This window comes from Silurus aristotelis (genome assembly GCF_946808225.1).
Source record: "Silurus aristotelis genome assembly, chromosome: 8".
In the NCBI taxonomy this organism is placed as follows: Eukaryota; Metazoa; Chordata; class Actinopteri; order Siluriformes; family Siluridae; genus Silurus; species Silurus aristotelis.
The window spans coordinates 14894132-14922057 of NC_139581.1; the positions used below are offsets into that span (position 1 = coordinate 14894132).

General features: G+C 39.3%; 1 protein-coding gene across 4 annotated transcripts in view; it reads left to right on the forward strand.

Annotated features, from left to right (window-relative positions):
* Window positions 1-27926, forward strand: part of bcas3 (BCAS3 microtubule associated cell migration factor) — a 214935-nt gene that overhangs the window by 49261 nt on the left and 137748 nt on the right. For 2 of the 4 annotated variants that reach the window (XM_083548588.1, XM_083548590.1), the window contains exons 15-17: window positions 3722-3986; window positions 15420-15570; window positions 21256-21300. In XM_083548588.1, coding sequence (XP_083404714.1) covers window positions 3722-3986; window positions 15420-15570; window positions 21256-21300 — 461 coding nt within the window. The remainder of the gene's footprint in view (window positions 1-3721; window positions 3987-15419; window positions 15571-21255; window positions 21301-27926) is intronic. The other 2 variants (XM_083548589.1, XM_083548591.1) reach the window with 1 other exon arrangement.

Consider the following 27926-nt stretch of genomic DNA (forward strand, 5'->3'; position numbering starts at 1 on the left):
ATACAGAAAAATATTGCACTTGTGACAACTGGGAGGTCTGAATTCTTCAGCATGGAACCTCATACATTAGAGCTTTTACACAAACTAGTTGGAAATAAAATGAATAGTCAGTTGAAAAAAATCTTACTTTGTGAGAAAGAAACGATGAGGTGGAGAACTGTACAGACAGGCTTTCTCTACTGGGAAGTCCAAAATTTCCCACATGGTCATGAACACAACATTAAAGTGTGAAAAAAACAGCCTCTGGTGATCATCAGAGTCTCACTTCTGCCTGTCTGTTTCACATTGGAGTCCGGCTTCATTTTGACAGCTCCGGTATTTAAGAAAATGGCGTTGTGGCCTGCAGGTCTTCCCATTGGGCTCTTTCTATTCCCACAACGATTTACTCAGCTTTACACACAGATATCTGGCTCTACAGCATGACGATGACAGACTACAGGTTTAGAGACTTTGAACGCTGGTGCCTGCAGAAGGTAGAGTGTAGATGTGTGAGTGTGAGCAGCAGGTTATGGTTCAGTCCAGGACAAAGAGAAGCAGCACAAGCAACAGATTCCTAATAGTCTTGCATTCTTTTAGTTTTCTGCACAAATCTTTTTGCGTTACAAATTTGAGAAAATAATGTGGAACGTTTGGAAAAGTCCATGTACGTGTGCAGCCATCCAGAGTTCAGATTAAGTGTTTTTTCCCCCCATTAATCTTTAATATTTTCCAGGAATTTATAAAAATGTCCCTGCATTTAATGTTTCATTTAATTTGATAATATACTAGTTTATTGCAGAAATCGGTTAGGGGAATAGCCGATTTTACAGCTGTTACACTGAAATGTCAAATTTTTTATTTTTTAGCAACTTGTGAGGTATTATTTGCTTAAGCAGAACTAATATTTAGCTCTAAAGGCCTGTCATGTTTAGATTTGCACACAATGATGCTCTCTGCTTTAGCAAATGAACACAGTCCAACGCACTGCCAGCCCTAAAAAGCCTGCCTTTCGGTTTCTCCAGTTATTTCTCATGCTTACAAACACTGATATCATGCTGAAATGATTTACCAAAGGATTCACCATTAAGCCCTGCCTGTACATTTTTTTCAAGGTCAAAACCATCGACACTATTTGTATATTCATCCTTTCATTCATTTTCTCCCGCTTATCCGTAATTCGGGTCGCGGGGGCAGCAGTCTTAGCAGGCTCACAGCACCGTCCCTTACGGTCCCTCCTGCAGGTGGTGAGCCCACGGGAAGGCGGCCCCATGTCACTCCGACGTCACGGACCTTGATATTTTCCTCGTAAGGGACCCTATTTGTATACACATTCTCATTTCTCGCAAAAGTCCTGTTATGTGTAACATGACAAATAACAAATCGCTGGACATCAACTGCAACTTAACAGGCCATTGGATTTTTCCCAGTAATGTGATGTAATACCCCCCCACCACACACACACACACACACACACACACACACACACACACACACACACACACACACACACACACACACACACACACACACACACACACACACACACACACAGGTTTTTTCCCCTCCAATGAGTTTAATCTAGCATATAACCTGTGAAAGAGATTTTAATCTTACATATCTGTGATCGATGAGGTGTGTGTGTGTGTGTGTGTGTGTTCTGTGCATACATTAACGCTTTACTATTATTTGGTTTTGCCTGAAATAATAGAAAGGGTTTTATTTCAGCAGTGGAGAATTAATGTTTATCTTAAATATTAGCATTTTGTAATGATAAAGTACTTCTAAGATACTTATTTCCTGTGGCATTATTTGGGCATTCTTCCAGCCAAAAGAATGCCAGAGGAACCTTTATGAACAGCACAGTTATGGCAATGACCGAGTGTGATGTTAGCATGCGAGTTTTTGAGCACTTGCTGCAGTTTTGATGTGAAACTGAAACAGGTCTTCTCCAGTGTATGTTTAAACCTGAGATGCAGCACAGCCTCGTTGTTAGTGGGCCACACCAGGTTTGTTGCCTGGCCATGCGTAGGCTTTGATCCTGCATTGTAAACAGTACAGGCAACAGAGAGCGTGCACCCTCTGAGACACATTATCTCGAGCAGAACAAATAAAAAGAGTGATAATGCCCTGTGGGCGGACGCAGACACTCAGTCTTATCTTGCTGGCTGGCTGACTGCGTTTGTTCTGACTACCAGAAAGCTCTTAGAAGTGTGCATTAATGTAAATAGCACCCCGCTGATGAACAGCACTGCCTGTGACTCGAACCTCCTACTGACCACTGAGTCCTTGTGTATCTCTTCTGATGAACCTTTTCCAAAGAGTTGATGTTGTTTGTGTTGGTCAATCCTTGAACTGGTAAGCCTGATAAAGAAGTAATGTAGACAACTTGTTATGAAAAATGAAGTGACATCACCCTTACTAACCGGCCTGGTGTCACGGAACAGGAAGTAGTCAGTGAGCTGCCGCCACTAAAATTCTTATCATCAACACAGTCAGACTGATGTGAGACTGATAGGCTGACAATCTGATAGGTCTAGAGATAGACCGGTGCATTCCTGTAGGTGATGGATAATCACGGAAGGTGCGGCCGAGAATGTTCATTACAGCAGGCACGGTGTAGTGGGAAGGCACTTTAGATGGCCCGATCTCTCTGGAAGACTGTTGACGACGCTGAGCGGTGGCACAATCAGACTTCTAGAGGCGCCGCAGTGAAGAGCTTATCTCCAGCACTCGGAGGCAAGCTTGGCTTTAATCAGGAGTGTGTGTGTGGCTCAAGCGTGTGTATGGATTGTGTTCCGATAGAAGGCACAGTTTGGATTTTGGTGCTTCTTGAGTAAGGCACGATCTTTAGTGCAGCACTGCAAGGATTGCATGGCCGTCATCTTAAGGTGACCTCTAACATACCAAGCCACTCTGTTTCGATAAGCAACACCTTGGTCATTCTTTTCTGTCGTCACATGTTTCCCATTTTTGAGGAGATCTTATCTGTGAGATTGTTAACAGTATCTGTTGGCGGCTCTCGCTGGTATATACTAAACACCTGGTTGTAGGAGTAAACAGGCTCGTGATCTTGCTAACCAGCTGTTTCAGAATAATGTCACGAATGTTGTTTTTTTGTGTTGTAGAAGGTAACACCCTTTTCCATCACTAGTATCCTTACCACCTCTTACCAAAGACAATTATTTCTTTATTAAAGACAGACACTGTGTGTGAGAGGGTGAAACGTTGGTTCCTAAAGTTAATAAGAAACAACTTTACCTGTGACTGTTAAGCACTAATACGGGAGATGCCAAGATTCCAAGATTCACCATATGAGTGAAATTAAATATTTCTCTAGCCGTATGGTGCTTTTGTGCTTATCTGTGCTTGATAGTGTGCATTTAAAAAAGTTTCTTTAACATGAAAACCAAACAAAACCATACGTAGATGCATTTACTGTGCGCACACACACACACACACACACACACACACACACACACACACACATATATATATATATACAAAATGTAAAAAGTATTAATTAAAGGTACATTTAGAACAGAAAAAAATTTGCGATTAAGCTGCCATTTATTACAAGTAAACTGATGACAGCCGTACGATTAACCGCGATTAAATATATGAATTAATTGCTGTTGTTAACTGAACAAATAGATTTCGATATTTCACACTTAAGTGAATTGTATGTAATTGTTGTCTTTCCTACTGACTTCTCCGCATTTCTCTTGACCTCTGTGTGCTCCAGGTGCAGGACATCTGCTTTAGTCCTGACTGCCGATGGGTGGTGGTCAGCACGCTGCGTGGCACCTCACACGTCTTCCCCATTAACCCGTACGGTGGTGCACCGTGTGCCCGCACACACCTGTCCCCACGCGTCGTGAACCGGGTGAGCCGCTTTCAGAAAAGCGCCGGCCTCGAGGAGATCGAACAGGAGCTCAACAGCAAGCAGGGTGGCCGCTGCAGCCCCATCGCCGGCCTCTCCAGCAGCCCGTCTGGATCCCCTCTACACGGTCAGCAAACACACACACACACACACACACACACACACACACACACACACACACACACACACACACACACACACACACATCTTAGTATACACCTGCACAACGCAGCTTTCACACATATTTCTGTTGTTAAACAAAATGAAATTACCAAAGTGAGGATTTCTTTCAATGGAAATAAAAAGTTTAACTGTCATTTTTGTACCTAATCTGTACATTCATATACATTTATGCATTACGATGTGTACATTTATATACTTGTTAGTCAAAGTAAAAGCTGTTGTAGATAAACAATATATATATATATATGCATGCACACACACTTAGTTTGTTTGTTTTAGTTACAAGTTAAACTTTTTAGAACTTGAATGAATAACATGAATAGCATGAATAACAGCTTTACACACTCTTCGCAACTAAATATTCCGTTTCTATACAATGATAATAATAATAATAATAATAATAATAACATGCATATTAAAATGTTATGACATTAATGATGCCCTTGTGTAAAGCCTGCCATGTATATAGCCCTGATTTTAACATGGCGTTAAAATGTAATAAACAATAATAATAAGAAGAAGAAGAAGAAGCACATTTTGAGAAGTGTGTTGTGATTTCCTATAATATGGCAACAAAAACAAAGAGAACCACTGGTTATGTATGGGAAGAGGCTATATTTAGAAAACGTTTGGGCATGTGTTGTGTTGTGTTGTGTTGTGTCTCAGATTCTGGAGAGCCATAAACATTAAAGAGTTAATCATGTCACCTTAGAAGACCTTGCACTCGACCCCACTGGCCTCGGTGTCACAGCTCTGTGTGATATACTCTGTGTGCACTGGATTTGTCAAACACTGTCCATGGCTGCAAACACACTTGATTGACAGCCTCACAATCACACACGTACACACGCGCGCCGTGCTGACTGCCACAGGAGCTGGCGTGGCTGTCGACACTGTTTATCCTTCAGTGCTCTCTAGTCCACAAAGCAGCAGTGGGGATTAATCAATACCCCGTACACACTGAAAGCACCCTGCCGATGTGTACTCAGCAGGCTCCAGCAGCCCACTGGGTGTTTATGGAGCCCCCTGGAGAGGCTCTTACTTACTCCCTGTCACTCGGGATCATCTATAACCCACTCTTTTTCTGCGCTTTTAGGAACTCTGGCTTGCACGTACTGTCCGCAAAAAATATTTCTTAATTGCTGCTTGCGATTACCAAGTCCACATTAAGCAGGGCAGATCTATGACACGCTCGAGCTCGGCGTGTCTCATGTAGCCTCGAAAGTCCTCGGAAGACCCGTTTCGTAAATCAGACTCACTTTTCAAAGCAGCGCATTAGGGCCATCTGTCACAAATTAGTCCTCCATCTGAGTCCACTCCTGTTGCAGTGACCGGGCAAAAACTTTACACTGATGGAGAGGATGCCGAAGATGTGGCGCTCGGTGTGCATTTTAAACCCTGTACAGGATTTGACTTCAAAGCACAAGGCTGTCCTAGTGTTCTATAACTTCAAGGCTGGTTCAGTGGATCCCCAGGCTAAAAGATAATAGTTTAATGGAGTCGGGCTTTTACATTCATTCACGTGTTTGAGTGAGTGCGTGAGTGAGTGCGTGAGTGAGTGTTACGCTTTTCCAGTATCTTCTTTCCCCCTTTCTGTGGTCCCCAGAGACCTTGTGAGTCCTTAAAGGCCCTTACTTTGAACTGGAATGTCTGGACCACTCACTTCCTGTCGGCACACTCTTCCTCTTTTACAGCTCATCCTCCGTCTGGATTTATCAGCAACATTTACCCTCTTTGGGAGTCTGTGGACTTTTTATAGAAAGAATTAAAAAATTTTTGTGTGTATAATTAAATTTCGTTTTCTGTTCAAACATTTTTGGGCCATTCTTTTTAAACGTATTTAATTATATCTGAAAATATTTGTTTTACGTTTTTATATAGAATATTCCAAATAGAATGTAGAATATATTTAATAATATAGATAAATATATACCTATATTCTAAATTATATATAGAACATATATTCAGTAGATTTAAGGCCACGATGCTGCATTCATTCAAGTTCGATGTGTAGACGTTCAGACCGGAAAAGCCAAATGAATCCTAATTGCAATTTTCTTTTCTTTTTCTTTTTTTTTTTTTGGTGATACGTGAGGTTTGTGGGTGTAAAACCGGCAGCGGATTTTCGAAACGTGAACAGTTGCAGCGCACTAGCCATAACAACAGGCGTGAGATTGTCGGCTGTGACAACACGTTGATTTGTGGAAGGAACTGGAGGCATACACATCCTACACTGCTGGCTGGATACAAAAATAGAACCCCAAAAATTGAACTTTCTTTACTCCCTGTTTAGTTAAGGATCTTTGTTTCCTTCGATCAGTCATGTTTATTTTTTAGACTCAAATTTATTGCATAATCTTATAATAGATGCTGGTGTAGAGTATAGATGCTCATGTTCTCTGATGTTTTGGTCATTCTAATAGGAACAGATACTGGAAAAGATAGAGGACAGGCTTTTTCAGAAACTGCTGATTTCCTGGGATTTTAGAACGCTTTTACATTTAATAAGGTTTACTTTGTATGGTCAAACAAAACCAGATCTGTGGCAAGAAATGCCTTTGTGAGAGAAGTCAGTGTAGAACAGCCAGACTGCTTGGTGGTGTCAGGAAGGATGCAGAAACTTAAAATTACTCTTTACAACTGTGGTGAGCAGAAAAGCAGTTACAGTCACAGCAGTCAAAGACCACATCGGGTTTAAATCCTGTAAGCTGTGGACAGGAACCTGAGGCTACAGTGGGTACAGCGTCACCAAACCTGGGCAGCTGAAGCTGGGATAAGACCAGGCACTAAAGCCCTGGAAATGTTGTGTGTTGTGAGATCTTTATGGTATTCGCGCTTGTTGTCAATACCTTCAGTGGTTTCGATTTTTCTTTTAATCTGGCTTTTTTTAATAGTGACACATCAGTGTGTGTTATTGTATATAAGAGGTACATGTGCAAGTGTTCTTCAAATATAATCTATAAAGCTGAACTATTCTATACTGTGTGCATTAAACATGTTACATATCAATATATTACAATGTCATAATTCCAATGTAATTTAATTTCCTTTATTAAGCACAACTGAAGATTCAAATGTATTTGTATGTGTCTGGTGTGTATGTGTGTGGTTGTCTGCCTGTGTTTTGGGTGTGTGTGTGTGTGTGTGTGTGTGTGTGTGTGTGTGTGTGTGTGTGTATGTGATGGCTTATAGTCAGGCGAGCAGATCTGCTGTACTCCGGCAGGGTCAGAAACCATACTCCCTGTAATCAAAAGCTGGCTTTTTTCCCTGGTGTACACACACACACACACACACACACACACACACACACACACACACACACACACACACACACACACACACACGCACACACACACCCCTGAAATCCATCTCTGTGACTTTAACAGCGAGTTGTCTTTAAGATAAAGTGCTGCTCGTCCGCTCAGTAAACATCAGGCATCCAATCAAGCCAAGCATCAAAGCGGTGCTCTTGTTTTAACATACCACATGTATCATCGTGTAGATTTATTGCTCTGGTTATAGCGCTTGTGTCTGTGCCACGAAGCTGTAGTGCACAGAGTTACACGCAGTTCCTTCTCCAGCCTTCGTGTGGCGCTGTGCTCTTAGCTTTTATTAGCAAAGCCGAGTCACTCGTGAGGTCCTGAGAACAGCGGGATTATTTCAGAAGACTTGACTTGTGCTCCTAAATTTCTCCGTGATATGAATATAATCCAACAAGACCACAGCTTCTCTGCAATTTGTGTTTTATGAATGGCCTCCTGTTAGGAAGTTACAGTTTTGTTTCCCTTTCTGATCAGGCTTTAAATACACTCGAGTAGGGATTAGTGCAAAATAAATAAAGATAAACATGGCTGCTTTGAGAAAACCCAATTTTCAGTAGTTCTGCATAATTAAAATATGAAATTCCATTAACTGAAAATGTTTATTGTGATATTTTTTTCTTGTGTTTTAACCAGGATTTAATTCAGGAGAAAAGTGTTAAATATTTTTCTTGCACTATTTCTTATTTTGCCTTGTGGTTATACATAAAACAAAAAAGAAAAATACACACCTTTTTAGGTTTAATTTATTTGATTTGATTTGATTTATGTATTTATTTTTATGTATTAGTGAAATATTATTATTATTATACTTTTTTGTTTCAATTATAATAATTTATATTATGTTTTTTTCCACATCAATCAGGTCATTTTCATTTTTACACGTCATTAAATTGTGCATTCAATGTCTTTAAAGGTTTCATATCTGAAATACACCTTAAATGTTTTTTTTCTCAGTCGTAGTGAGCCGGGATGATATTTATTGCTCTTTTTGCTCTTTCCCACCGTGCATGTAGTGTGTTTTTGACACTTCTCATGACCTGAGGTTTTAATACACCAGATCTCACCAGAGGTTCATACAGAGAACTTCCTCCTCGCTGTAGTTACTCCTGATCTCAGAGGAAATGTCCGATAGATTTTATTTCACTGTACGTTCATTTATATTTTATAGATGTTTGTTATATTTACTAAAAACAAATATTAAGATACAATTATTACATTTTTTGTACTTTTCAGTATGAGGAAGATTGAATTGAAAATAATGTTACCTTAATTTTAACACTATTCTCAATTTACAGTCTTTTTTTTTATTTTTTTATTTTTTGCTAGTTATATAATTGGCTTCAGAACAGGTGTTGTATTAGTAAAAATGCCTAACGTTTTAATCACGTTACACATTTAGAACAATGCCATTATTCATTTCACTACGTTTAAAACGTTGAACTTGCCTGTACATGTCAGATGTTTCCTTTAATTATTGCTCCCGCTATATGACCACATGTTCTTTGCTTTTCAAATGAGTCCCGAATAAACTATGTAAGAGCAGTCCAACCGAGATTCATTTTAGAGGGGAGGAACTCGCGTGTTGTGCTGGTCACGTTGATAACAGGAAACCGTAACTTGGTGGTGTTGATGTGTAACACACAAAGGACTCTATGTGTAGTAACTGTTAATTTGTTGTTTCATCAAGAAAGTTTCATTTTAAGGAAAGGCCTCCTGGATTTAACTCGGCAGACTGGCCTGGAAAAGAACAAACCTTTTTCTGTTATCATATAAAAGAATTTAATAATAATAATAATAACAGCTATAATATTCATTTTCTAGTTTATACTCTATCTATCTATCTATCTATCTATCTATCTATCTATCTATCTATCTATCTATCTATCTATCTATCTATCTATCTATCTATCTATCTATCTTTACAAATGCATTGACTGAAAGGAAGTTGTTATTTATTTAGCAGAATTAATTTGATAAAATAATTTGTTACAAAGTATTAATTAAATCTATCATTTTGTATTAATTTGTGTTAATCTGAGAAAAAAACAGTAAATTTTTTTCACAAATTACATGTTTTTAAATGTTTAAATTAAATTATTTATGTATCTAATTATATAAAAATCTTATATATATATATATATATAAGATTTTTATATAATTAGATACATAAATAATTTAATATTTTTATATATATATATATATATATATATATATATATATATATATATATATATATATATATATATATATATATATAATTATAATGTATTATTTGGGAGAGCTAATGTGGAATTATTATTATTATTATTATTATTATTACATTAATAGCACTAGTGATAAAGTGTGAATGCTCATTTAGATTTCTGTGTGTTTGTTGGAATTAATGCGCTGTATAAATTCAGCTGCATGTTTTATATATTGTATCGTGTATTCACTCGAACCCTGGCACATCGATGCATTCACGGTTAGGGACATTTTCTACATCTTCAAGGCAGCGTGCGTTTTGCAGATCAAAAGCCTGCTGTGGTTTAGCTTAAATATCTTCAAAATGGCCTTTTGTCATTGGAGCCGTCATGACTTGGAGGGCCAGATATGCTCCCCACTTACACATAAGTAAATTGACATGATCAGATTACTGTTTCATGATCAGAGCCACATGCTGAGGTCCATTGATTGAGTCTCTGGATGCCTTCCTGTTCATCCGCTCATGCCCCATTTGCTCACTGCGCTCATCGGAGGTGAAAGATGCAGCACTACACGCGCGCACACACACACACACACACACACCCTCTCTCTTTTGCAAAAAAACCCCCTGCTTTTTCCAAACAAACTTGTACACATATGGTTCTAGTAATAGTGTCATGTGAGCCCCTGAAGAGTGCAGATTCCCAGTGTCACCAAGCTGCTCGCTGATGAGCTGTAAGTGCAGACATGTTGTAAAAGTTATTGAATTAGATATTGGTGCATCTGTGTATATTTAGTTTGAGTAGTTTAATAAGTAATTTATTATGACTCGTAATTATTATAACTAATATTATTGAACTCTGTTTGAATTTCGGAGTGTGATTTGAGTGTGACTCATATCAGTGGGTCGAGAGCTTTGTTTGTTCTGCATCACTAAACATAAAATCTAAATGCTGCATGATGGTGATTTTTTATTTATTTATTGATTTGATTTTAATGATGCTATTTTTATATCTCAGAGTTAGTATCGAAAAGTGTATCGAAAAGTGTATAAATTCTAGTAAGAATACAAACCAAGTGGCTTCCTTTACCTTATAAATGCAGAACCAAGTATCCCGTCTCTCTTGTAAAAGCAGTTATGTTAGAGCAATATGTCCTAATATTCAGGACGTTTTACAGAATATTACACTCGCTGTCAATAAAATGTGCTGTCAAAACCTGCTGTCCCTAACATCCATTCAGCGGATGGCAGCTTGCCATGTTTGCTGATGCTGGCTCGACTTCACCGTGAGCTTGAAAATAGTAGCCCGGCAGATAGAGGTTTTTTATTTTTTATAAAAAGGGGGGGAGAAGAAGAAGCTGAGGCAACCTTGGCTCTCGTTCACCATTACCCAGGAGTCAGCGCTGATGTCTTTTCCACCAATGTCTGATTTCCTCAGAAAACAGTAAATCTTGTGAAGTTTATTTTCTTTGCAGCATCTGTGTTTTATAATGGTCCTTTTAATTTGTTTTCACTTTGTCCAGTGGGATTGCTTTTATCCTGCACTTTCTGGTCTCCTTTTTTTTTTGGTTTCTTTTTTTTCTTCTTTTCTTTTCCCCCCTCCTGAAAGTGAGTATTTTAATAATGATAGTTTTGGGAATTAGCACAGCCAGACTTGACAGCGCTTTTCCTTTTAGCAGAAAAGCTATTGTTCCTCTTCCTCTCGTCTTCTCCCTTCCTCTTTTCTTTAGTCCCCGCCTCCTGTCTGCTGCATACTTCATCCAAAGAATATCCGTAAAATGTGGACTTAGAAGGAAGGGGGAAAAAAAACACAATTATGGGGAAATAGTATATATGTGTTAAAGTATTCCCATAGCAAGGCACTCTATTACAGACATAAATCCGGCACTGTTTCTCAGCGTTAATCATTAAAAGCCGCTGAAACGCAGTCTGTCACATAAACCCTGCATCGTAATTTCCCAGGGTGTGTTTTTCATATTTATACAGAACATCTTTATATGCTTGTTAGACAAAAGTGGATGGTATGTGTTGCTTGTTAATGGCTCATTCCAGCATCGAAAGCATGGCCAGCACTTTCCCTGATGCAAATAGAACAGCTTGGGAGAGAAAAACAAGATATCAGTGACAGGTCAGGCAAGTGTGTGCCATTAGAAGAAAATGCAAATGAGCAAGAGAGGGGGGCAGGATCCTGAGTGGTCAGGTGACGGCATGACCCAAGCCGTCTCCTGGAGTGAGGCTTGCAACGGCTGCGGATTTGCATCGATGGATCTTCTTTCCATCAGCCTGTCACGTATGAATGCGCGAGCTCTCGCGCATAAGTCATTAATCAAATGACAGCTCTGAAGCCAGCATGGCTTGGAGTGACCAGGCACCTTACACACCTAGACGTGCCACTTCTAAGACTCTGGGTCAAGTAGGCCATGCTGACGTTTCCATCTACTTTGCATCGCGGCTCAGTGTTTTCGAGACGTGCGCGGGATTCGATTAGAGCTCTGTAAACCTGCTGTGAATGTAGCTGCCCCTGCTTTGTGTTTTTCGGCAGACGTTAAAATGATGGAGAGGAAAGGTAATACAAGGGCAGAGTATGTCTTCCTGGAAAGATGCTAAATTCATTAAGATTTTTCCTTCCCCTTCTCCTCGTCTTTGTCCGTCAGAAGCACCATTATGGGTTTTCAGGCTGCTTCCTGTTCAAATTCCTTTTCTTTTCTGCTGCTCTTGCGCACAAAAGGTAGCCGCGTTTGGGGTGTAGTGGTTTTGAAATGTGAAGGGCCCTCGAGAGCCAGGCACTGCGTGGAATAGGGCGGGGGTTTGTGTAATGTCTCCAGCAAAAGCCTGGCTTTATTGAGGGCCATGAGTCCTAAATAGCCGCTCTTGGGTTCGCACAAAGCCAGCGTTTCTGGGCATTAGTGCAACACAGAGAGTCTGGGTAATGATCTAAAACCCTTCTAAAACACTGATGCAAGGCTGTTCTCAGCGCTTTCTCTCTCAGATAATCAGGTTTTATGTCTTAGAATTTTCCCATTGAGGGCTTTTGCTCCCTGAAGTCCTGTAAGATTACTGAGATGGGCTCAAAAACATTGCAGTTTGACGAAGAAAACATAATGGAGCAAAGAAAACACTTTTTTAGCAATTAAGATTATACATATATATATAGTGTGTGCGTGTGTGTATGTGTGTGTGTGTATGTATGTATGTGTGTGTATATGTATATATATATGTATATGTGTATGTATGTATAATCTTAATTGCTAATATATATATATATTCTGTAGGATGTATGTTAAACTAAGGACTAAAATAAAGGAATACACATTACAGCTTCACTATCTTTGATAGATCAGGATCAGTTTTCAGGCTCAGCTTGTATCTGCTTGTGCCTTGTATTTAATTAGAGGGAATTCTTGGATAATTATACAGTAGAAAATATTAGTGTAGATTAGCTACGTAAGTATAAGTTCACATTTATACATTTTAGTACATTTATATGTCAACACATTTTTAAGGCCTTATTAGACCCTCATTGTGTGTGTGTGTGTGTGTGTGTATGTATGTATGTATGTATGTATGTGTGTGTGTGTGTGTGTATATATATTTATATATATATATATATATAAAATTAGATTAGAATTAATTTGTCAACACATTTTTAATATATATATATATATATATATATATATATATATATATATATATATATATATTAAAAATGTGTTGACAAATTAATTCTAATCTAATTTTATATATATATATATATATAAATATATATATATATATATATATATATATATATATATATATATATATATATATATATATATATATATATATAAATAAAATACGCATTTTTGTGCACTTTCCAGTAGTGTAGGTCAGATATTTTAATTGTTTGGGTCTTTACATTTGTTCTGCTTTTTGGAAACTGGTTATAACTCAAAAACTGTTACTTTATGGCAAAAATATTTAGATTGTTCCTATATACAAAGTTATTTCTTACTAATGTTAGTCAATAGTGAAATCTACTTAAAATAAACAATTAGAATACACATATTGTCAAAGTTTGAAAGAAAACTGGTTCTGATGGCTCTGATGTGTTTCTGATTCATTAGCATCTGCATTATAGCCTGCACTGCTTAAGCAAACAAGCCTTGTGTTGCTTCTTTATTACACTTCATTTTCTTTACTGAACTGAGAGGTAATGTATTTGAGTTGACTATAGATGTTTTATATAAACATAAAAGTAAATCCAGTACATGCTGAGGTCTGTAGAAAATAGGTGGGTTTTTTGTTATTTTTTTTTATTATAATGTAAATTCTCTGGCAAATTTTGGAAGACCATGATGGTGCAGTTGATGGTAACTCAATGTTCATATATACTGTATACACTATAATGATAATAGTTTGTGAACACCTGACCGTATGTCTTTTTGAACATCCTATTTTACATTTAGTCCCCTTTAACTGTTATAATAACCTCCACTCTTCTGGGAAGATGTTCTACTAGGTTTTGGGTTTTGTGCCTGTGGAGATTTGTGTTTATTCAGCAAAAAGTGTGTTAATAAACTGAGGTACTGATGTAGGATGAGGAGGCCTGGGGGGCAATCAGCTTTCCAATTTATCCCAAAGATGCTCGAAAGGGTTGAGGTCAGAGCTCTATAGTAGATCTTCCAACCCAACCAATGGAAACCATTTTATAATGAAGTTGGCTTTGTGGACTGGGGCAGTGTCATGCTGGAACAGGTTTGGGTCTCCTAGTTCATGTGAAGGAAAAATTAGTGCTACTGCATCCAATGACATCCTATACAATTGTGTACCTCCAACTCTTTAGTAACAGTTTGGGGAAGAAGCCCATATGGCCAATCCTTTTCTCCCTATAGTTTATGTGTAGTGGTGAATCAGGATGAATTGCATGGCTGGTGATTGCGGTTGATTAACGAAGGCCTCTCTAGTGTAGCATCTTGAGCCAGTTAGCCTTAATCAGGCTTCTGCTGGACACTGATGAGCTGGTCTAAAGGATGTCTGTGTGTGCTTTGGGTGTTGGTAAAATCACAAGAGAAGCTGAGGTCATGTCGTTGTAAAATGAAACAGGTGAGATTTGGGGATTTTCGCCTTCTCTGATTAAAAGGAGTTGGAAAAGGCAAGAAATGCAGATTTTATGTGCTGAAGAACATTTGATCTCCTTAATAATTTGCTCTAATAGAATAGTCACCCCTGGGATTATGATTGAATACATATATCAAGGTATTTTGCAGTGTGGGATGCTGTTCTAATATTTGAGATTATGTGATCATCTTGTAATTTTATTGTAGTTATGTGCTACAGAAATGTTTCAAGATTAATAATTGTATTTTTGTATGCCATTATGTCATTAAGGTTTTTGTCTAGTGCAGCTCTTTATCTGTACTTCTTTTAGGCAGTAAAGACGATGTAAAACATCTGCCATTTGATGTATTTCAGAAACTCCTCTCATTTCCGTTGTTCTTAGTAGTCTTGTAAGTACAATTACAGTATTGTCATGGTCACTAGCAGCAGGTCACCGCCAGCACCTGACTCAGCAAAACAATCTGGTATAGCCTCTTTTCGAGAGCGATAAATCCCATAATCCATCAAGACCTTTTTCTCTGTCCTGCACCCTGGTGGTGAAATTAAGTCCTTTTCGGTTTTTTTTTCCTGTTTAAGACCTTTAAATAGCACCTAATAATTGTTGTGTGGTGTGATATTTTAGCCTGATGGTTTTTCCCCAATCTCAGACCTAATGAACTTGCCCAAGGATATGTTTTTCATAGAAACTACAAAGCACTTTTGCAGAAAGTTTCCAGTGTAGTAGTTAAAAAAAAAAATCAGATACTCATCTTGTCCTTTTTTTCCCCAGCTAAACTCACCAACCAAGACTCTTATAACAACTTCACCAACAACAACATGGGGAATCCGCGGCTGTCCCCTCTGCCCAGCTTGACGGTGGTGCTGCCCCTGGCTCAGATTAAACAGCCCATGACTCTGGGCACCATCACCAAGCGCACAGGGTGAGTTTCTACACACACTGTTCAAAATAAATCAAAAATTTGCTACCATTTGGGTCCAAGTGTTTGTCGGGTACAAAATTGTGCCCTGTTTGGCCGTATTCGTCATTTACGATTAGTGGCTTGTTTTCAGAAACAACCTAAACCTCTTTTCTTTATTTTTTTTAAACACTAAGCTGGCTTCTCGTGCTAGCTGTTTAGCTGATTTTGTGGTGTCTTGACTTTAAGGTTGATGTTTGTGTAGTATGAGTGATATTATTTATAGATCACTCATACTATAGTGTAGGAGTGCTGATTTTTTCGAAAGCCTGTATTGTGCTTTTATTCATTAATATCACCGGATCAGTGATTGGATTTATTGACACTTATACACCACAGTCTTTCAGTTTTCCTCTTCAAATATGTTGCTTGGCCATGTCATCTTTCTGCGCTGCTCTACATTCGACAGGCCACATAGTTAATGATATTTGAATGTACGTGTTAGTGAGTACCGCATCGTCCTGTAATTGGTGTAGTGTTTGATTTGTATTATTTTTCTGCGCATGTAGAACCTAAGACAAAACTGCTGAAAGTGAGACATGTAGCTTATTTCATGCAAACTGTGTCAGTTTTCAAAAGCGAGCACGAACGAGTTTGCATTAGTAATGCGGACGGACTTTAGATTTCTGACTTCCGGAATGCGTATGGTTCGACTGGTATGCAAACCCGGTGCCGTGTTCTCCTTCATGTTGTTCTTTTCTCGCCTCGTTATTCAGGTATAATTGATGAATAATACCAGCCAGGCGCGCACCATCGCTTTGCGGATCGACCTCCGTGTAATATGAACACAACCTTAAAGACTAGTCAACCGTATCAACGACTGCACTAAGCATTTCCATACTGGCTCGTCATAATTACGATTTATTCCAATTGTTTATTTTTATTTAAATGGAAAGTTTGAATGGGAAATCCGCTAACGAAACAAGTGACGCAGCAGGAGCAATGGCAATGGGCAGGAGCGATGATAAACGCTGATAATGATGTACTGTTGGGTGGAGGAGTGGAGGCTCTTGTTTTCATTCAGATACTTTGAGATTTATGGAAATGTGATATATTTCATAGATATGCAAAAACTGTTCATTTTTGCATGAATTTGAACAATTCCCAGTGTGGAGTTACATTACCTTTGTGTACAGTGGCAGCACTCTTTATTTTTGGCTTCCCATTAAGAAAATATGACTGAGTATTTATGGATATCAGTGTTCAATCTCTCCTTATAAAACTATATTTTATATTAGGACATTATGTCTCATAGATGAGGTCATATATTTTTTTATAGCAGCGGTTCTGATAGTAGCCCCAGTTGTAATCCCACAGCCTTATAATAATGTGCTCGTTTTAATACATAATCAGTTCAACAATCCTTTTACAATGATTAGTCTAAGGTCAATAACAATAAAGGTGATTTATTTAATAAAAAATAAAGTTGGTACTTTTTTGTTTGTTTGTTTTTGGCAGGAGATATTGCGCTTTCTCGTTTAAAAGTAACATGGCAAGCTCGATTTCTTGATTTACTTGATTCTTCTTAAAAGCCAAAAAGCGAGAGGCTGTTGAGGAAATGATGCATTTAACAAAGATAAATGTAATCGTGGTTAAAACGGTTCAAATATACGTATGTTCCATTTAAAAATTGCAATTTCCATTGAATTATATGGGAAATACAAAGAATGTAGCGTTTGAGAATGTGTGAGATTCTATGAATAATCAACGTTGGGGTGGAAGCAGCATCTCGGTCATGCTTAAAGATGCAAGATGGTGTTTTTCTGAGGTAATCTTTAAGGACGGTGTCCGTTTCATTCTGTAACATGACTTCAGCCAATTCTAAACTCCTCCACTTTCACTGTTGCTGGATATCAGGCCGTGTGCCACTCCCCTCCCTCTTGGCTGTATTTTATTTTTATTTTCATTCGCATCATCTTGTTTTTTTTATCGGTCTGTCTGCAGCGGTGGCCAACATGAGAAAAAACTAAGCAGAAACCCTACTCTTTGAGTTAGAATCTGCCTCAGATGATATCTTGCCTTTTCTCACAAAGCCTTAGTGCTGCACATTTCACTGTAACAGCTAGTAGATATTTGACATCAGCAGCCTTGTACCAGTGCAATACAGAGCAGGTTGTAGTTTGGAAGCCTCCCCTGCTCTCGTGTGTGTTTGCTCTGACATTTACACTGACTGCTCAGGAACAGTGAAGGCCCATCTGTCAGAGGACCTCGGCACAGTGTCTGTGTGTACAACACTCTGAACACATGCATTTACACCTGTATGAACAATCCCTGTTGGCAGGACGGAGGTGGGACACACCAGGTGCTCAGCCTTTTTGTGTGTGTGTGTATGTGTGTGGTGCACTGCTGTGTTTATACACTCATGTCTAATTCAGCCTGCAGACACACGCATACACACAAACACATACACAAACGCACAAAAGTAGGGTCAGGGATAGGGCAAAAAATAATAATCTTAACACCCTTTATTGGTACAAGTTTAAATCTATATATAATTTAAATCTATATAATATTACATATTAAGTAAATTATTTTTATTTTTAAAACAGTATTGTAGCTATTTAAATATATATAATATATATATATATATATATATTTTTTTTTTTAACTATACTAGTATTTTAATCTGCTGTCATTGGGAACACTGATGCTTGGTGGTCCCCACCCTTTTTTGCACCATGGACCGGTTTATGTCAGACAATATTTTCATGGACCGCTCGTGCGCTCGTCCGGTGTGGCGGATAAATACAAAAAAATAAAATTTAACGACTGGCATAAAAACAGTATTTTCTTAATATAATAATTAATGTGAATCCACTGTGTTGTTTTTTGTTCATTTTGCTCGCTTGGGGGTTTGAATTTAGCGCTAATGTATTATGTGTTAGCGGCCGGAGCAGCCCCTTTAAGAAGGTAGCGGATGGAGTTAAGACATGTGACCGAGGCATCATGACATGCATCAAGAGTGAGTCATAGACAGATGTGCCGGAGAGAATCCAGTAATTTTCCAAAATAAAACATCGTTCAGAATCTGCTAATAAATAAAACGGAAATAATGTAATGTAAGTTATGTATTCTTTCTCTGCGGCCCGGTACCAATTGACCTGGGGGTTGGGGACCACTGCTTTAAAAGATACCATGTATGACCAGAAGTTTCAGGACACCTGACCATAACACCCTTTTGTGTTTATTGACCATTTCACTCCTAAATTACATCTTCTTTGCTGGTGTCTCCATCATTCTCTAAAGGTCAGCTGTGGGGACTTGTTCTCATTCAGCCACAAATTCTGCATTGTAGTTCATCCCAGAAGGTGCTCAGTGGAGATTACTTTAAGGCTCTGTGCAGGACACATCTTGAGTGGCCTATTGTAGAGCTCTGACCTCAACCCTGGTGAACACCTTTGAAATGAATTGAACACTGCATCGAAGGCCTCATCTCCCTACATCAGTACCTGGCTCTACTAAAGTCATCCTAGAGACTGAGCACAGATCATCACAAGCACACTCCAAAATGTAGTGGAACATCTTCCCAGAAGAGTAAGGGTTATTATAACATTAAATGTAGACTTGGAATAGGATGTTCATATAGCACATATGAATCTTATAGTCCGGTATCCACAATTTTTTTGCAATACAGTACATAAGAACAAAGGACACATAGTTTTAAAGCAGGGCACCATAATGTCTGTTAGAGCTGCGTAGCTATCTTATATAAATAATCAACGTTTCTTTTATTAACAGTATTTTTGTAAATTGTCGGTTGTGTGAAAGAAGAGTTAAGAATATCCAGAGTGCTTATAAAGTCTCACAACGCAACAAGTCACTGTTAGGTGGAATATGTACCGAGTTCCCATAATGCACTTTTTTGTTTGCTGTGAATAGCTAGTAAGGCACCATTTCTACACAGGGACTCTCTCTCTCTCTCTCTCTCTCTCTCTCTCTCTCACTCTCTCACACCCCCACTCACTCCAATCAGAGTAAACCCATGGGGAAATAACAATCCTGATTGGTTCTACACAGCAGCCAGTGAAAGCAGTGAAGGCGGAGCTTAGTACTGTCAGTTACGTAAATAGCCTAAGAGTGTAAAAGGCTGTTCCTCTGTACCTAGCAATCAACTGCCTAGATATACAGCTTACTGAACCGCCTTCTGATGTTTGTTTTTATTACACACCTTTTTTTGTCTCAGTTTGTGTTTGGACCAACAAGAACACCTGTTATTTAAAAGCATGACTTTAGTTTGTAATTTGATAGAACTAATTTCATGGAAGTGATTCCTAGCACATGCGGTGACTCGTATTTCTTCAAAATAAGCTCACTGCAAGTAATCAGCTGATATTCGGACCTCGAAATGGGTTTATGCATTTACTTATGTATGAAGAAAAAAAAAAACACTTGTGTTACCACCATGAACATTTCCCCCAAGCCACAGGCGCTTCCATGGGGACTTACAAAACACACACTCGCTTTTCCATTTATCCGTTAACACAGCTGGACACTTTGCTAAAGCAGTTTGGCTGAACTACATCACTTAGAGATGGAGGCAATTGAGGACCTATTCTCCAAACTGCTGAACTGATCATGTACGTCTGCAATGCCTTTATTCACCAACTCGAGTCTCGGTGTCACTACGAATACTGCTGTAAATCAGAACATCACACGCAAAGGCCCGTGTAAGCCAACCCAACTCTAACAACTGTCCTCAGCATGCTGCTGCCATTCTCACCATGCTGAGTCGATCAGTGAAGCATACGTGGTACATTAGCAGCTGCACTCTTACTGTTCTCCAATATGAAGCAGATTGAACCAGAATGTTCATCTGTTTGTATTTGTTTGGAGAGTGATAATAGTGATGTGAGATTTTAACTGGACCCTGTACACCTGTAATCATGTGGAAATGCACCTCAATAGTTTTAGACCAAACAACAAAATGGAATAAAATCAGATCTTAGTGTTTTTAACTGTAGAATGCTTGATAGTGCCAAATGGGCTGGTTTGAGTATTTGAGACCGCTAATCTCCTGGCACTTTCACACACAAACATTCTGACAGTACCATAGACTTTACTAAGACCAGGCAGGTTTGAGCTGATAGGAAGTCAATGATAGCATCAATAAGCACTCATTTTAGATGTGCTGAGCAGAAAAGCATCTCAGAATGCACAACAGCAACATTGGTACTCCTTAAAGAGGATGGGCTTTATTAGCAGAATACCACTTTAGGGCTGACTCTTGTCAGACAGAACAGGAAGCTGGAGAGTTTGGCGAATGTTTTACACTGATCCAAACTGGAATTAGGGCTGAGGGGATCATTTAATAATGTTGGGAAGAATTAATGACTCAAACAGTGTTTCTTTAGTTGATCATGGTGTGTGGATTCGGCCCTAGTTATCGCTTTTAGATTATTTATTTTTTTACTGTTAGTAGTCAGTATTTATTTGTACATTTAATTCTGCCTACATTTACTTTTTTGGGCCTTAGATTCATAATATTGATAAAAAACCAGGATCCAGGTCATGATCTCTTATATAATTGCTCTTTGTTGTCAATCTTTGCCGAATGATTGTTTGTGTGATACTTGTGTGCTGACTGTTTTTGACAGATTAATTGGACATTAATGGTTTTTCATGTATGTGTGTATCTCTCCCGTCACGAAGACCCTACCTCTTCGGGGCAGGATGTTTTTCCATTAAAACTCCATGGTGAGTTTTTTCAGTTCATTTCCAGCATGCACTTTGTATTCTGTCTGTGAACGACTGCATCCATTTCATTCATTTGGTATTTTAGTTTGCTGTTAACAATTTTGTTCTCTAAAGCCTGCTGTAACACTTAATATACTTTTTTTTCCCTTCTTTCTCTCTGTGATCCATTGCATATTATTTGTTTAGTGCTGATCATATAAAAGACTTAAAAAATCTATGAAGTTATAAATAAAAGATAGGTATTTTTAATATGAAGGTAAATACAAATATTTGAATGATTTCTTATTTTGAGTTGTTTCAAAGCATTTCGAAATTGAAGCATGTTTTATGGTTAGGCAGTGAATCTTGAATTTTCTTTCATTTTTTTCTTTTTTTTTTCTTTTGACTTGTGAGTCAGTGAAGTTGTTTTCTGTTGTGGTGTCACTGTGTTCATGTGATCGTAGAGATTGTGTCTCTGCGTGTGAAGGGTTTAGTCCCAGAAGCACTGTGTTTCAGGAGCGTCACAGAGCTTCACTTGTGCGGTGCTTGACTCCAGGCCAGTTTCCCACAATTACTTATCCATTGCTTGCTTCATTTATCTTGTTTAGACTGAAAGACAATGATTGTTTTGTCAGCCACATCATCTTTGTGCTCCGATTCTTCTTAATTTGTGATTTCTACTAGGTGGTGACTCATAAAAATTAAAAAAAAAAAGTTAATTAAAAAAAAGCCGCCGAACTCCACAGGGGAGAGGAAGAGTGACGGAGGAGGCAGTCATGCATGCTGTTCTACTTTTAATGATTGATTGTGATTATTGTGCTGTTAAATTCTTGATTGTGATTGATTAGAAGGTGATAGTTTTACCTCCTGACAAAGCTGCAGTTATAGGAAACAAATCCCCATCTACTAACCAATCACAAATGTTTTTATTGAACACAAAACCTGTATAATCGTTGGTAGTGTCACACTTTCTGTCCTAAGCACAAGTTTATTCAAGATTCTCAGGTGACAAGAGTATGAAACAGTCAGTAAACTATGGGAAAGTCTTCAGAGCAAAGACTTGCTTGCCCTTTTCACTGATGAAGTTAAGGGATTGAGGGAATTGAGGATTGAGGGTAAGTGATGATAGAAACAAACGTATTTTACTGCTGTCCTATAGCAATAAGAGACTTAATACTGATAAGAAAAAGGCTGTTTTTTGTTATTTAAAAAAATAAATCTGTTATATTTTCTAAATTGCTGTGTCATAAGGGGAATACAATTTGGTGGTAACTTTGCATCAGGCAATCAGAGTTTGAAAGAAAGACTGCAAAGTTATTTCTGTACAGTATAAAAATGTTAGCGGTATTTAATACAGTGTGTTTATATCTTGCAGGGTCAGTGATAAAGCAATAGTCGATCATGATTATAGCATTTGATACTTGGATTAAAAACATCTGTTATATTGTTTAATCTTATCTCCCACACCTGCAAAAAAAAGGCCAGCCAACACCATGGGTGTATTTGACTTGTACAGATTAATGGCATGAGCATCTGGTGTGTAGATCGAAGATAAGCTAGATTTATGAATGGCCTAATTTAACTGGCCCACTTACAAGGAATCCGAGGCCATTAAAAGCATCCCATTTTTGATCATTTTGGAAGAAAATGCCCATTAGATGGTCTTTGCTTAGGTTTTTAAGCCGCCTAGATTCTGCTTCGGAATAAAAAGCATGTGCTGCCTGGGACTGGGAACGAGAGCTCCACCTTACGATCAAGTTTTCTTCCTTCTTTTTCATCTTTCACTGCTTAGAGAATCTAGAGAGCTTTTATTATGAGAAGCTTTAATATCCCTAATGATTTCCTTCCTATGGAGTTGTTAATGCAAGTGGCACCAGTTCCATTCCCTTCCCTCCACTTCATTTACATGGATCTTTTTTCAACTTGCTCCTAATTGAATGAAATAACTCTGGGGATCACACAACGAAAGTCGAACCTCGAAGCCGAAAACGCCGGCTCGTCTCTCTGACGTGTCCTTTTGACGATGCGTGTTTTAAAACGATCGTACCTTCTCCTCTAACCGTGATCCATTCATGCTTTCCACGAGTAGGAGTGTGGTTAGAGCCCCAAACCGTTATTACACAACCGCATGAGCTCATCGTTCAGTTAAACCTTGCCGCACTCCAGGCCTGCGGAACTCGCATTAGTGGTGCATTAGTTTCGCCGTGGAAAGAAAAGTCGCACAGCAATGAGCGCGGCTTTCTCAGTGGTGTTGTGATGAGGTGGAACGATGGAAATGGAGGAGAAAAGCCCTCGTTCTTGCCTCAGCGTTTGATGCACGGCCGCGCAGTTTACGGCGGAAAAATGCACTCAAATGGCCACCATAAGCACATCGTGTACCGCAGCCATGTGCTCTGCCAGTGTTTGCAGGGGAAAAGATTGCTGTAAAACAATAAATGCCGAAGATGCTGACGGACACTGCCAGATGCTGCTGACATTTTTCAAGCACACTCGGATCATACGGACGCCTCGGCTGATCCTCCGGCTCTCGATCAACGCAGTGCTGTGGCTATTTGTAGCTCTGACAGGATCTAGAGCTCTGCCGTGTTTGTTTACTACAGGCCCTGAAAATAAATGGTGGGGGCTTCTGGTCCTCGATGGCGCCTTGCCTGCTCCCAGACTCTAATGCACGAGGACTTTGATCGTGGACATTAGAGATTGAATTATGCCCTTGAGGAAAAGCTATTAGCTCAAGTCAAGAGGAATCATTTGTTAAATTAAAAGTGGAAATGACATGCGAGGAGTCTTTTCAGTGAAATAGTAAGACAGAAAAAAAAAAAACCCTAGTCGGACTCTCTGCGTTAGGAAACAGCAGAAGGAGAAAGGAAATACGAAGAGAGGAAAAAGGAAAGCAAGTAAGGCTGAAGAAAGAAAATTGGACCCCGTTCACTAACATTCATCTTTCTTTCTCCAGCGGCACACTAAACGTGTTTATTTTTTTTATATTTCATTGATATTGGGTTACTTTTTTTTTCCCCAGGATGTTTTCAGTGCCAATATTTATTCTGAAAAGCCGCACATATACACGGTCTGCGGCCTCGCTGCAGCCTGCGTTGTCTGTCATAAGAGCTGAAACCCCAACACTTTCAAGCCACTTACAGTGTGAGTAAGAGGAAGAGTGATTTAAAACGCAGACATATCAACGCCAGCGGTTGTTTTACTTAAAGAACCAGAACATTGTGAACCAAGCTGTGATCTGCCTCTGCTGGCAGCTGCTACTGACCAAAGCCTCATCAAAGAGTTTTCCTTGAAAACCTCACTGGCACGACGCGTCTCAGTTGCTGCTGTACAGTTTTGACCAGCTCCATGCGCCGCTCACCCTCTCTTAATAATAGGTTGTTTTATATTCAGAGGTTGCCATTAATACATTAAATCATATCCTAAAGAGGAATGTTATTCGCAGATTTTATTAGTGCAAGCTCTTACTAAAGAAAAGTGAGGTGATAGTGTTTCTCCTCGACTACTCTTGTGATTTATACAAATGAATGAGCTGTCTTCCTGGAGTCAGGTTCTGTTTCTGATGCTATGATCTGTTACGTTTGGAGGCTTTAAGAAAAAAAACCTCCACCCTGAAATATAGAGGATTGTGACATTGTGATGATAGTATGATGCTGATTTGTTGTTTCACACTTTGTCAAACTTTGCTACAGAGTAAATTGATATGGCTATCACAGTTATATATATATACAGTGAGGAAAATAAGTATTTGAACACCCTGCTATTTTGCAAGTTCTCCCACTTAGAAATCATGGAGGGGTCTGAAATTGTCATCGTAGGTGCATGTCCACTGTGAGAGACATAATCTAAAAAAAAAAAATCCAGAAATCACAATATATGATTTTTAAACTATTTATTTGTATGATACATCTGCAAATAAGTATTCGAACACCTGTCTATCAGCTAGAATTCTGACCCTCAAAGACCTGTTAGTCTGCCTTTAAAATGTCCACCTCCACTACATTTATTATCCTAAATTAGATGCTCCTGTTTGAGGTCGCAAAAAGACACCTGTCCACCCCATAAAATCAGTAAGAATCCAACTACTAACATGGCCAAGACCAAAGAGCTGTCCAAAGACACTAGAGACAAAATTGTACACCTCCACAAGGCTGGAAAGGGCTACGGGGAAATTGCCAAGCAGCTTGGTGAAAAAAGGTCCACTGTTTGAGCAATCATTAGAAAATGGAAGAAGCTAAACATGACTGTCTATCTCCCTCGGACTGGGGCTCCATGCAAGATCTCACCTCGTGGGGTCTCAATGATCCTAAGGAAGGTGAGAAATCAGCCCAGAACTACACGGGAGGAGCTGGTCAATGACCTGAAAAGAGCTGGAACCACCATTTCCAAGGTTACTGTTGGTAATACACTAAGACGTCATGGTTTGAAATCATGCATGGCACGGAAGGTTCCCCTGCTTAAACCAGCACATGTCCAGGCACGTCTTAAGTTTGCCAATGACCATTTGGATGATCCAGTGGAGTCATGGGAGAAAGTCATGTGGTCAGATGAGACCAAAATAGAACTTTTGGGTCATAATTCCACTAAACGTGTTTGGAGGAAGAAGAATGATGAGTACCATCCCAAGAACACCATCCCTACTGTGAAGCATGGGGGTGGTAGCATCATGCTTTGGGGGTGTTTTTCTGCACATGGGACAGGGCGACTGCACTGTATTAAGGAGAGGATGACCGGGGCCATGTATTGCGAGATTTTGGGGAACAACCTCCTTCCCTCAGTTAGAGCATTGAAGATGGGTCGAGGCTAGGTCTTCCAACATGACAATGACCCGAAGCACACAGCCAGGATAACCAAGGGGTGGCTCTGTAAGAAGCATATCAAGGTTCTGGCGTGGCCTAGCCAGTCTCCAGACCTAAACCCAATAGAGAATCTTTGGAGGGAGCTCAAACTCCGTGTTTCTCAGCGACAGGCCAGAAACCTGACTGATCTAGAGAAGATCTGTGTGGAGGAGTGGGCCAAAATCCCTCCTGCAGTGTGTGCAAACCTGGTGAAAAACTACAGGAAACGTTTGACGTCTGTAATTGCAAACAAAGGCTACTGTACCAAATATTAACATTGACTTTCTCAGGTGTTCAAATACTTATTTGCAGCTGTATCATACAAATAAATAGTTAAAAAAATCATACATTGTGATTTCTGGATTTAGATTATGTCTCTCACAGTGGACATGCACCTATGATGACAATTTCAGACCCCTCCATGATTTCTAAGTGGAAGAACTTGCAAAATAGCAGGGTGTTCAAATACTTATTTTCCTCACTATATATATATATATATATATATATATATATATATATATATATATATATATATATATATATATATATATATACAGTGAGGAAAATAAGTATTTATTTATAAGTAGATATATATATATCTCAGCTTCTTTTTCTTCATTTTTTGGCTGTTCCTGTTAGGGGTTGCCACAACAGATCATCCGTCTCCATACCCCACTGTCCTCTAAATCTGCCCCTTTCAAACCAACTACCTGCATGTCTTCCCTCACCACATACATAAACCTCTTCCTTGGCCTTCTTTATTTCCTCCTTCTTGGTGGCTCCATCCTCATCATTCTCCTACCGATATACCCCATGTCCCTCCTCTGCACTTGTCCAATCCATCTCAATCACACCTCCCTCACCTTGTCTCTAAAATGTCCCACATGCACTGTCCCTCTAATAAACTCATTTCTAATTCTGTCAATCGTCTTCACTCCCAATGAAAACCTCAACATCCTCAGCTCTGCTACCTACAGCTCCACCTCCTGTCTTTTACTCAATGCCACTGTCTCTAAACCAAACAACATCGCAGGTCTCACCACAGTCTTATAAACTTTCCCTTTCACTCTCGCAGATACCCTTCTATCACAAATCACTAGTGCCCTGTTGACCCCAGGTACCTGAACTTCTCCACCTTCACCAACTCCTCCCTGCAACCACATCACTCCACTGCCCTTCCTCTTATTTATAGACATAAACTCTGGCTTACTCCTACTGACTTTCATTCCCCTTCTCTCTAGCATGTACCTCCACCTCTCCAGGCTAATTTCAACCTGCTCCCTACTCTCACCACAAATCACAATATTATCCGCAAACATCATAGTCCATGGAGACTCCTGTCTGACCTCGTCCACCAACCTGTCCATTACCACTGCAAACAGGAAAGGGCTCAGATCCAATCCTTGATGCAGTCCAACCTCCACCTTAAACCAATCTGTCGTTCCTACTGCACACTTCACTGCTGTCACACTGTCCTCATACATGTCCTGCACCACCCTCACATACTTCTCTGACACACTGACTTCCTCATACAATACCACAACTCCTCTCTTGGCACTCTGTCGTACGCTTTCTTTAAATCCACAAACACACAATGCAACTCCTTCTGTCCTTCTCTATACTTCTCCATCAACATTCTCACAGCAAATAATGCATCTGTGGTGCTCTTCCACAGCATAAAACCATACTGCTGCTCACAGATGATCACCTCTTCTCTCAGCCTGGCTTCCACTGCTATTTCCTATAACTTCATGGTGTGGCTGATCAACTTAATTCCCCTGTAGTTACTGCAGGTCTGCACATCTCCCTTAT